The sequence below is a fragment of the Onychostoma macrolepis genome, chromosome 06 (assembly GCF_012432095.1).
Source record: "Onychostoma macrolepis isolate SWU-2019 chromosome 06, ASM1243209v1, whole genome shotgun sequence".
Classification (NCBI taxonomy): Eukaryota; Metazoa; Chordata; class Actinopteri; order Cypriniformes; family Cyprinidae; genus Onychostoma; species Onychostoma macrolepis.
This window is the reverse complement of record NC_081160.1, coordinates 22,886,425-22,898,833: the sequence shown is the minus strand read 5'-3', so window position 1 is coordinate 22,898,833 and position 12,409 is coordinate 22,886,425. Positions and strand designations below refer to the sequence as shown.

Sequence of the window (12,409 nt, the reverse complement as noted above, 5' to 3'; positions counted from 1 at the left end):
CATGAGCATGATACCCAGGATTTTGTTTGATGACCTTAAATTTCTAAATACAATGAGACCTTAGCTTTGACGTCATTTGTGATATGGCTCTTCCTTTGTTGCAATGTTACAGATTACGCAGTCAGGAACACTTGTCTGGACTTGCAAAATGCCTGGTTTTGTGTCCAGCTCTAAAAAAGCTGGACGCTGATTTGAGATGGTAATATAAAAACACATAATAAAATTCAAATAGATAATAAACGTGGAATCTGGACAGATTCAAACAAACTTTACTTTCCATTATAACAGAAGCAAGTTATGCATATATGTTCTGTGCCACAACTTTAACAGGAGAAGCATTTTTGCTGACTTTTTATTTTATATTACTTTATTTTAAAAGAAGCTATTCAGAAAGAAATTATAATACATATGTTATCATTTTGAATCTTATTGTAATTATAGAACACTGATATGATGTGCAATATACACACATTACAGATCCACCTACACTGTAAAAAGTGAAAGTTGACCTAACTTAAAAAAAAATTGAGGAAACCCGTTGCCTTAAAATTATTAAGTACATAATAATTAAAAAAAAAGTTAAGTGAACTTGACAATTAAAATAACTTATTCTTTTTAATTATCATTTACTTAAAAAAACTGAGGAAACCCGTTGCCTTAAAATTTTTAAGTTAAGTCAGCTTATCACTTTTTACAGTGTACATTTCGAGGAATTGTGCAAATAATCCTTAGTAAAAATAAAATCATACAAGTTCTCTCATATTCTGGAAGTCCAGCTTAAACAGTACATAAATCAAAATGGAAACAACACAGCAAGCAAAAGAGGACTTAAGAAACTCTTGTGGTTTCCTATGTGAGGTAATAGACGAAGCAGTGAGGCTTGTCTGTTCTTGTTTTCTCCATTGCCCAGCTTCAAACTCCCATGTTCATTTGTGCGTAAGGTTACAAATGTTCTTAATATCATTATGAATCATTCCTGTGGTGGCACACATGATTACTGCATATGTGCAATCAGAAAAATGAGGAAATGAAACAGAGAAAGTTTGTGCGTTTGCAGTGAAAAGCCACATGACACGTTTTCTTTCCGATCTTTGATGGAACTGGAAAATCCCACCACTTGAGAAAGAAATGCCTACAGACCATTATAGTCAAAGATGAGCTAAAAAAAGAAGTACAAGCTATTTGACAATATAGAAAGTGAATGGAAAACAAAACAGTGCACAATTACATAAAATGTATATGGCATGTAATTTTGAGTTAGATTTGGTTGCATTGCTTTAATTGTGCTTTATATGCAGCTGATGGAGGTGAATAAAGATAAACCTGAGAACTGTGATGTTCTCCACCGAATGAATGGAGTGCAGCTCCATGTTTAATTATGCAAAATATGTGAAGTCACTGAACATCTACAGCACAAGATCACTTTCAGATTGAAATGACTCGGATAACATTCTTCATTATTGCTTATCTTATTGTGAACCGACGGCTTCTCCATATCCAGGTTAATGGATGTACAGCTTTGCGTAGTATGTCTTTGTAGGCCTGGTTAAACTGCCGGTTCATGGCTGCGTACAACAAAGGGTTAATGCAACTATTTAACCAAGTGAGGTTTGCACAAAACATATGAATGACCTGTGGCGCACGGTTCGCCTTATCAGCGACATTCAGCAACAGAAATGGCGCAAAACAGCCAACAAAACACAAGAAAACTGTAAAGCACATTCGAGTTACTCGCTTAAATTCACTGTCCTCTCCTGGACTGTTGGCAGCTGGAGTGGTCTGGATTTTTATCGGAGTTGGTTTAGAAGATGTTTCTGTGTCTTTTGAGGCATCTTGAATGGAGTTTTTCGGTTCTTGTGTGCTTGCGTGGCCCTCAGATTTCTCCTGCGCTTTGCTGTTATTCTGCTCCGCTCCTGGCTCGTCATGACTGATCTCACAGCTTTGAGTTGTTGAAGCTCCAGCACTGATCCCACTGTCATCCGTTGTCGCTTCAGCTTCAGCCTTTTTGCGTTTTGATGAGTGACGACTGGGCCTGTACTTCAGAAAAGCCTTAGAGGCTACACGCACCTTACGGTAGATCAGAAAGTAGAAAAGGCCCACGCAACCCAGGCCCAAGAAGAAGTACAGGAAGAGCAGCACGGTGGTGTAAGGCCGCCCCTTGGTGCGGTGAAAACTGCAGGTGCACACTTGTGGGGCAAACACGTAGACGGGCCAAAGTGGGGCGAAACTGGCTACCCCCAGTAGCCAGGATGAGATGAGGAGCACCGCCACTCCACGGTGAGACAGGAGCAGACGGGCACAGCGAGAAGTGCGATGTGCAACAACCAAGTAACGGCTCAAAGCGATGAGGCATAATGTAATAATGGATACGCTGTTGGACAGGAAAAGGAGGAATCCAAACATACGGCACCACGTGGCTCCACCTCTCCAGTGCAGGTGCAGGTATGAGTCAGCGCTGACCGGTTGGAGGATCGTGCAGTAAAGAAGGTCAGCGAGGGCAAGGTTTACTATGAGAACATTGAACCGTGTCCTCAGACTGGCATCAGTAGCAAAGGCGAGAACGGTCAGAATATTCCCTATGGTTCCTACTATGGTCACAGCCGATCCCAAGAGGACGCCGAAGTAACGGTAGCCCTCCACAGACGGGGACGCGCAAGAAAATGAATCATTACTTAGAAGATCTGAGTCATTCCACATCCTAAGAAGACAAAACAGTAAGCTCATCAAAGTCAATGTAACATCCTTGTGGTCCTTATAAATAGGCTAGGTCATGCATTTTGTTTTTTTGTACTTCTATAAGCACAAACATAAGGTGTGTGTCTTTTATTATCCACATGTCACTTTAAGAGTTTAAGACTTTAAGAGTTTCTGGTTTCATTTTTCTTTCTGAAACTGAATGCCACAGTTTAAGGTCACTACAAACCACATCCTGTTATATATATATATATATATACACACACACAGTTGTGCTCAAAATTATTAATACCCTTGGTAAATATGATCAAAGAAGGCTGTGAAAATAAGTCTGCATTGTTTATCCATTTGATCTTTCATTTCAAAATTTAAAAAAAGTCTAACCTTTAATTGAAGTAAAACAAAAAAAAAAGTGGGGGAAAATCACATTAGGAAATAAATATTTTTCTCTAGTAGGGCCTACACAATGGCCACAATTATTGGTACCTCTAGACATTCTTATGATTAAAATATCTAATATGAAGTATATTCCCATTCATATTTGTATTTTATATCACACCAGGGTGACATGAAGTTGTCCACCCATAGCTTCCTGTTTCACAGGATTATAAATATGTGACCCTGGACTACAAAAGCAGTCTTAAGTCGCTGGGGTATATTTGTAGCAATAGCCAAAAATACATTGTACGGGTCAAAATTATAGATTTTTCTTTTATTCCAAAAATCATTAGGATATTAAGTAAAGATCATGTTCCATGAAGAAATTTTGTAAATTTCTTACCGTAAATGTATCAAAACTTAATTTTTGATTAGTAATATGCATTGCTAAGAACTTAATTTGAACAACTTTAAAGGCGATTTTCTCAATATTTTGATTTTTTTTAACCCTCAGATTCCAGATTTTCAAATAGTTGTATCTCAGCCAAATATTGTCCGATCCTAACAAACCATACATCAATGGAAAGATTATTTATTCAGCTTTCAGATGATGTATAAATCTAATTTTCGAAAAACCGACACTTAAGACTGGTTTTATCATCCAGGGTCACATATGAGGAACACAAAGGCCAAATTCCCTTAATCGTCCATCACAAGGAGTAAAATCAAAGAATATATTTCTGATGTTCAGAACAAGATTGTTGTTGAAACAAAAAAAAGAGCTTTTTAGCAGCAAACACTCAAGATGGGTTTGGTGAGCACAGGGATAAAAAAGTACCCCATGTGTACAATGAAATATACTGCTGTATCTTTAATGTTGTGGGCCTATTTTTCTGCAGGAGGTCCTGGACATCTGGTTTAGATACATGGCATCATGGATTCTATTAAATACCAACATATAAAAAAAATAAAAACTGACTGTCCATGCTGGAAATCTTATAATGGGCCGTGGTTGAATCTTCCAACAGGACAATGATCCACAAACAAACATCAAATCCAAAACAAAAATGGGTCACTGAGCACAAAACCAAGCTTCTGCTGGCCATTCCAGTCCTCTGACCTGAACCCTATAGAAAATGAGTGTGTGAACTGAAGAGAAGAAGCACCAACATGGAGCTGGGAATCTAAAGGGTCTGGAGTGATTCTGGATGAAGGAATGGTCTCTGATCTCTTATCAGATGTTCTCCAAACTTATCAGGCATTATAGGTGAAGATTCAGAGCTGTTATCTTGGCAAAAGGAGGTTGCAAAAAGTATTGAATAAAAGGGTATGATTAATTGTGGCCAATGTGTATTAGAGAAAAACATTTATTTCATAATGAGATTTCTCTCCCATTTTAAATTCTTATTCTCCAATGAAAGGTTAGATTTTTGTAATTTTTTTAAAATAAAAGATCAAAAGGATTAATGATACAGATTTATTTTCACAGCTGCCTTTGATCATATATACCATGGGTATGAATAATTTTGAGCACAACTGTATGTATATAGGGTGCAATGGGGTAAAAGGCGCCTTTGATATTATTTTAATCTAAACCACTAGATGGCACAAAAACATGGTTTAGCACTTTCCAAAACATTCCCTTTTCAAGATGCACGTGCAAATTTATCTGATCCTTGACGCGATCGCGCGCAGCAGCAGAAAGTTGATTCTGTGCTTGATCTAATATTTTATGTTTTTTTAAATGCTGTAGAGTTAAGTAGCAAATGAGAATCGCTAAAATTAATGCATATATTTTACATATACTTTATGATTTTCAGTTTTGTTTAAGATAATTAAAGCAACAGTTTTTAAATAACGAAAGAATATGTACAAATATGGTATTTGGGGTAAAAAGCGCCCCTGCTGTTGGGGCTCAAGGCGCACAGTAATTAACACGATAATTAATAGATCGCTGACTTTTCCATTTGTTGACATGACATGATGGTAAATATCATATATTATGTTGGGTGTCCATATTAGAGATAATCACCATGTTTAGAATGAAACCATCATATTTAAAAACATCATATTAATCATATAATAAAATATCATTTGTTGTTACTTCTGTAAATATATATTCAATTATTATTGGATCTCCTTCAATACTTTCAGAATCTTTACTTATTAAAATGATTTTGTTTCTGTATTTTCAAATATATTTTTTATATTAACATTTTAATGACAGTATATTTATTGAACAAAAATGTATTATTTTATTTTTCAAAATAAGCAGAAAATAGTACAAACTTTGCCAAAGTGATTGTTTTGAACAAGTATTAACTTTTTTTTATTTTAAGTATTAACATTATTTTAAAAAACATTATTTTAGCTGACGTATTTGTATCAATACCGTGTGCCTTTTACCCCATGCTGGTGGGCCTTTTACCCCGTGTGTGCGGTAAAATGCCCCCCTTGCCACCTCATACACTTATACGATTTTTTAACAAAATAAACCACTTGAATGATTTATTTTCACACAAAATCTGTTGCTCCATTAATGTTCAATACAACGTATATATCTTTTCTGCAATTATACATTTTAGGCGCAGTGAATAGCATATTTGTTCTTAAGGTGGGCCTTTAGCCCTGTTGTACCCTATATATATATATATATATAAATAAGGTGAGTAACATTTGCTTCCGTATAGTCTAAATATCACTACATCTGTGATTACGAATCTTTCTAGTGTGGTAGTGCTTAGCTACATTGTACAGTAATTTATCCTATATCATTAAATGGAAGTGAATTGTAGGCCTGTAGATTATTTTGAAATTAATTTAATTCCGTTCATAACAAATTAAAGGGATCCACCCTCAAATGAAAATTTTTCAGCTATTTCTTTAAGCTGTCCGTCAGCACATTTGCAAAATATAAGCATATTAACGCAGGGCCATTTTATGCTACTTGTATCTGATGGCAATTTTCACCAGCAATTATCTATAACCTGAAGTATAATATTGGTTAGAAGAAAATTAACAACACAGTTAAACTCATAAAGCACAGAAAGAATTCATTAGTCAAAGGAAAAAGATATTTCTGGCTGTCAGTGGCTTACCTTGCAACAGCTGTGGTGTCCATCCTACTCTGTTCTCTAGTTCTGTTTCCTCCTTTATTTTTATAGCTATCTCTACTTTGTTCCCTTTTTAGTACAATTTGTCTCTGCGTACATGTCTCTTTTCTGTTTTGTCAAATATACCCTCCAGCCACGCCTCCACAGTCTCCTTTAGCCTCATAAGTGGTACTGATGTTTTACCACAACACGTTATGTGTGCGTGTGCTTGAGACGTCTGTGATCAAATGTGAGGTCACTGTGAGCCAAGTCTGTTGCACAATCCTGGAAGAAACTTACACAGTAACGGTATTTTGCCAATAGATATGGAGAAAGAAAGAAAAGAAAAGTGTGCCAACGTCTTGCTTTTCTTTTACTTTGCTGATTCATTTAAGTTAATATTTAGATTTTTGTCACTTTTGGAAAGCAGCTTGACTAATCAAATTAGAGAACTGGACCTATTGTGTAAATCTAAATTTATATCATCCTTTAAATCACTGATTTAAATCTTTTTTTTATATAACAAGTCATAAAGGTTGAAACTGTTTAAACAATTAGCCCAACCACCACCTTCGCTGAAACATAATTGTCAGGTTTTTAAATGAAGGTTTATGACAGCAACACAATATCCCTAGACAAAGAACAAAGTGTTTACACAGTAGACGCCAAATATATACAAGCAGTTTGGCTGATAAATACTGAATCACAGCAATATTGCCTGTTTATTAGTGTATAAAGTAAATTAAGCAGATCAGTGGCAGGAAAGCCTGATATTCTGAACTTTCATGTGAAGCTGTACAGATATTAAATCTCTAAATCATGATGGCACAGCTGTATTTGCTTAAGATAAGCTCCAGATAAGCACGATTTACAACTAAATCAGCCTGATCTAAGCTAGATAGATAGGCAGACATTTACATTTGAGCATCTAGCAGACGCTTTTATTCAAAGCGACTTACGACAGAGAAGCAAAAGTAATTCATCAAAGTATGTTTTGCTAACATTCCTATTAAGTTATGAAAACATTGTTTCTAAATGTTCTCTGACGTCCAGTTTTTGAAATGTGTTAAAAGAGTACAGAATAGTGCAGCTAAAATTGATTCAGCTTGTAATTCTGCTATTTACAACATGAAGACATTTGTGACTGGTGTTTTGTGAGTTACACCAGAGGCGGTTTTGTGCAAAAAAATACTTTTTATGCTTGTTAAGCGCGTTATTGGGCTGACATGGCAAATTTGATCAGTTCACAAAGTCATCTTACAAGGACCTACTATTATTTATTGCCTATTACTTTGGACAGAAATCTAAATCTGCAATATTTTAAAGGAAATTTATTTTGTAAATCGTTCACGGAGACTACACATGCTGTGCTATTTGGAATACCAGTTATTATTTGTGTTATCATTGAGTCCATATTAACCAACAAAATAAACATTACCTGCTCAACCGGACTATCCTGCCTCCAAGACAAATGTGAAAATGGATTTTAAAGAGGAAATAGAATAGACTATAAAAAAAAAAAAAAAAAAATCACAAATGTATTGGTTTTTGAGCATTAATATTAAAATAATATAGCAACATTTTAGTTAAAGACCGTCTATTTCACAAAGTCACATTTTGATTTGCACGTTTGTCACATTAACCTACGTTACGGGCTACACTGAAAAATAATAGAAAATGTACTGGTAATTTTCAGCCAGGAGTCCCAGGACATTATCCTTTCATTTTAAGTTTCAAAATAAGGGAAGACACCTGCTAAAATAAATCAATACGGAACATTCCTTCATATCAATACAGTAAAGTATAATTTTTTTTTAGAGTAGCCTATATATAATTCGTCATAGTTAGTGATTATTTCAATCTGTTGTTATTGTTTGTCACTGGTTACAGTGCAGGCACTAAATAAGTGTTATAAAGCAGACACATTATATTTGGTGGGGGTACCATGGTCACTTGTCTGTATTCATTGTAAACCTGTTGAAATTTTGTATCAAAGACATGTTTTTATCCCATGATCTAAAACGTGTTTATATCATGAATATTGAGCCAAATATGCAAATATGTTGGTCCAGGCTAGTTGTTGTTTTATGTAAGATTATTATTCAATTCTCTGCAAGGCGCATTGAGTAAAGACATGTTTGTTTATGCCCGAAAAATGCATAAATGGATCACTTCAACATAGGAGGTTGATACTAGGATATATTATATAATACTTTGAGTTGCGTCATCACTCCCTTTCATTATTTCAGATGCCCCTCTTCAGTGCTGCACTAGTGTGGACTCTGACTTGACTTTATGCTAACAGACTATGGCAAGCCGTTAGAAGACATAGAAGAACCTTTTTGTCTAAAGGGTTCCATAAAGAACCTTTAACACCTGAAGAGCCTTTCTGTTTCACAAAGGTTCTTTGTGGCGAAAGATGGTTCTTCAGATTATAAAAATGTAAGAAAGAGATGGTTCTTTAAAGAACCTTTGACTGAATGGTTCTTTGTGGAACCAAAAATGGTTCTTCTATGGCATCGCTGTGAAGAACCATTTGAAGCATCTTTATTTTTAAGAGTGTAATACTTATTTTTAGATACTAGTATCTTTTCCATTAAGTACTAGTACTTATTCATTAACTACTAGTGCTTATTCTTGAGGTACTAGTGTCTTTTGTAAAGTTATTAGTACTTATTCATTAGATACTAGTGCTTATTAATTAGGTACAAGTACTTATCCATTAGATACTAGTACTTATTTTTTTAGATACTAGTACTTATTTATTAGATACTAGTACCTAAAGAATAAACAGCAGTAGTTAATGAATAAGTACTAGTAACGTTAAATTAGATAGGTTATATAGTATAGTATACTATAGTATACTAGTGCGGTTTATAGATTAAATGTTAAAACGGCTTGCCATACATTAATATGCTGAATTAATTTGATTGTTAAGTAGGGCTAACTGGCTTTGTATAAAACACAAAGAAAAGATTACAAACCTGTTGTCCAACAAAAGTATATTGACATGTTTTTACTCCAAATCCACATCATAACATCAGTCGAGCGTTTGAAATAAGTTCCTTATGTGATCTGACATGGTTTCATTGAACAGAATGAGGCAGAAATCATGCCACTTTATATTATTCTATACAGTGATAAAGGCTATGTCGATTAGCACTGCATTTTAAACATACTTTATTCTTATAAAAAATACCCGAGATGCATTGAAGAACAGATAAAACCATATATTGTCGCAATCATTGTTTATTTTCTTCATGTTTCATCAGTAAAACGTCTATCTGCATGTTATTCAGCTACTAGGTTACATAACAGCTAAAGCTGAATGTCTTTGTCCATATAAGGGATTTCCTGGAACGGCATCAGTGTCTCACTTGTGGAGTTTCTGCGCGAGGGCGCCCTCTGGCGACGAGTATGAACGAAAAAGAAATTACATTAATTGAGTACTCATTATTGCTCACAAAACCGTAATTTGGGTAAAATCAGCAAAAATAATTAAGAACTTTGAGGTTAACATTAGAAAATCCTTATGTTTTTCTCCAGTGTAGAGAAGTGTACATTTGTTTTTCTTTTTCTTGCAGCTATATTTATTATTATATTTATTTTTAAATACTCAGTTTTGTATATTATCGTGAAATGGTGTTATTACAAAAGTAATATTCCTTATTTTGTGAAAGTATGAAGTAGAAACAATAGAAATAATATCAATAATCATTATTAGTTATACTGATATATAAAACAACATTTTTGGCCAAATTGTGCAGCCCTACAAGTACAGCAAACCTGTTTTGTTTTTATTAATAATTTTGGGCCTTTTTTCTAAATAAAGAAAATGTTTGTCTGAAAACCATGAGGTTTGGATTTTGTGTACCCTGTACAGAAAATTAATGTAAAAACTTTCAGTGTCTGTGGCACCAGTTCTATATGCAAAAAAAGTTAACATACAGCCCTGATATGATATTTATTGTTTTTACTGGAGGAAAAAGAGGAAAATAATAGATAATAAAAATTGGTGTCTTATCTCCATCCTGCCACTATGACCAACTTGATGACCAACAAACACATTATAGGCTACCATGTTTACGAAATTACAGTGTTTACAAAACTGACAAAAATACATTTTCTATGCGTTTGTGTACAAATGACTGTTTCTTTTCTATGTGATTTCCTCAAAAAAGTACATCCGTCTCCTTGTTTCCGTTTCCTGTCTAATCTCTCTCCTATATGTTGCTGGTTCATTAATATTCAACATACGATTAGCATACTGGGCAGAAATGCAAATTTAAATGCTAATCGTATGTTGAATACTAGCATCTATTAAGTTCAGGATATCTCTGGTCTAAAAAGATACTAGTAACTAAAAAAATAAGTGCTAGTTCTATTTTTTTCTTAACAAGAAGAGTATAATTAAATACTAGTCACTACTGAATTAAGTACTAGTATCTAATGAATAAGAACTAGTATCTAATGAATAAGTACTAGTAACTTTACAAAAGACACTAGTACCTAAAGAATAAATACTAGTACCTAAGGAATAAGCACTAGTAGCTAAATAATAAGTACTAGTAGGCCTAGTTAATGAATAAGTACTAGTACTTAATGGAAAAGACAATAGTATCTAAAAAATAAGGACTAGTAGCATGAAAATAGATACTAGTACGGCTTATAGATTAAATGTTAAAACGGCTTTCCATAAACAGACTTTATGCTGAAGTCCTGCTATGAGTGTCTTGATAATTAGTGCCAGTGAAGTGTGTGGTTTATGTACTCATTACACGTTTCACGTGTGCTCACATCGCCCCCTGTTGGAGCGATTTATTACAGCAAAAGTAATTAAAAACAGACAGTGTTTTGATTTAAAGGCATAATATGTAAAATTTTCGTAATAAAATATCCAAAAACTACTTACACAGTGTTGTATATTTTATGCAGTTGGGTATTTATGTTATTCCAAAAGTTCCCAAGGATTTGTTAATCCAGAGAAATTCCCATTTTAAATCATGACCCGTCCCTGCTCAGCCGATCAATGACGTAATATCCGCATATCCTCAGTTTCCGTTTGTAGAAACTATGCCAACACACAAGCTGTGACCGAAATCGCTCACTCGTTCACTCATTCACTAATCCCTATATAGCGTAAGGCAGTTGAGTGCACTATATTAGAAAGGAGTGAACGGATTCGGAAGGTGACGTGTACACTGCGCGTGAGACTTGGCTGTTGCAAAAACATCTTAGATGTACTTTTATATGTACCTCATTTTAGAAAATAATATTAATAGCAATAACACTTAAAATGACTATTGTAATCAGCTTTGTGGTTACATTGATGGTATATTATTCATTTGTTCTGTAATATGGTCATAATCATTAAATACTATTAAAATATTGTCAACAAAAATGAACTCATATTAGCACATATTAATAATTGTATGTATTTATTGTTTGTAGTATCTTGAAACTCTCCCGAGCAGCGTTTTTGCACTCAAACAAGATGGCCGTAGAGTGCCCTCAGGCGACCGTTAATTTGACATCAGAATGAATACACTACCAATGAACATTTTTAAAAATCCACCAAATTCATCATTTTTGCAAATTAAACGGCATCTCTAGTTCAAACTCGCTCGCTCTAACAGCTCGTCGGTTCTCCGCATTGGATTGAAGTCGTTCACTCAGAATTCGGACAGCACTACAAAATGGCTGACACCCGATATAGTGCACTATATAGTGGATAGGGAGCGGTTTCGGAAAGAGCTACAGACACAAATGCTGCGGTACAGTTAAATTAAATCCATTACGTCTGTCGCGAATAAAATGCAAATTAAATGAAAAGTGTTGACCGCAGCATTAAATTTAGATCTGCTAAATGTTTCGCCATGATTTTTTTATGCGTTTTACAGTGCTGCGCATTATAACCAATCACACACGAGTCTGTTGAGCTTATGACTGCAATGGCCAATCAGAAGTGTTCAGATGAGTTTTTTGTTCACTGCACGCGAATTCTCTCATCATGAACAACAAAGTGCAGATGTATGTATATGATGTAAGAGATTCATTCATAAAACCGTGTATAGACAGCTTTACTGATAATAAAGTGAGTTTTCTGAGAGTGCTTAAACTCGCGCTAGACTTAAGTCAGACATAATGTTATTTGACAGTGTAAATGTTTTTTGCTTGCAATTTATTCGCTGTTTGAATAACTAAGGAAGGTACAGGTAATAAAAAAAAATTAATTCATTACCTCT

At 34.6% G+C, this 12,409-nt stretch overlaps 1 protein-coding gene across 2 annotated transcripts; it reads right to left on the bottom strand.

Moving 5' to 3' along the window:
• Positions 1–110: 110 nt before the first annotated feature.
• On the bottom strand, positions 111–12,343 carry gpr84 (G protein-coupled receptor 84). Of its 2 annotated transcripts, none has more exons than XM_058779068.1 (2): positions 11,077–12,343; positions 111–2,698 (listed from the first exon to the last, which is right to left on the bottom strand). In XM_058779068.1, exon 2 carries the CDS (start codon positions 2,695–2,697, stop codon positions 1,465–1,467), a length of 1,233 nt encoding a protein of 410 aa, XP_058635051.1. In that variant the 5' UTR covers position 2,698; positions 11,077–12,343; the 3' UTR covers positions 111–1,464. The 2 variants fall into 2 exon arrangements, with proteins under 2 accessions (XP_058635051.1, XP_058635050.1); XM_058779067.1 differs by lacking the exon at positions 11,077–12,343 and adding an exon at positions 6,171–6,329.
• Positions 12,344–12,409: the final 66 nt, after the last annotated feature.

Excerpts from the sequence above, each read along its gene's own strand:
- gpr84 (XM_058779067.1), bottom strand. The coding sequence starts at position 6,193 with ATGGACACCACAGCTGTTGCAAG. Across the intron at positions 2,699-6,170 it reads GACACCACAGCTGTTGCAAG|GATGTGGAATGACTCAGATC; the intron begins GTAAGCCACTGA and ends TTGTCTTCTTAG.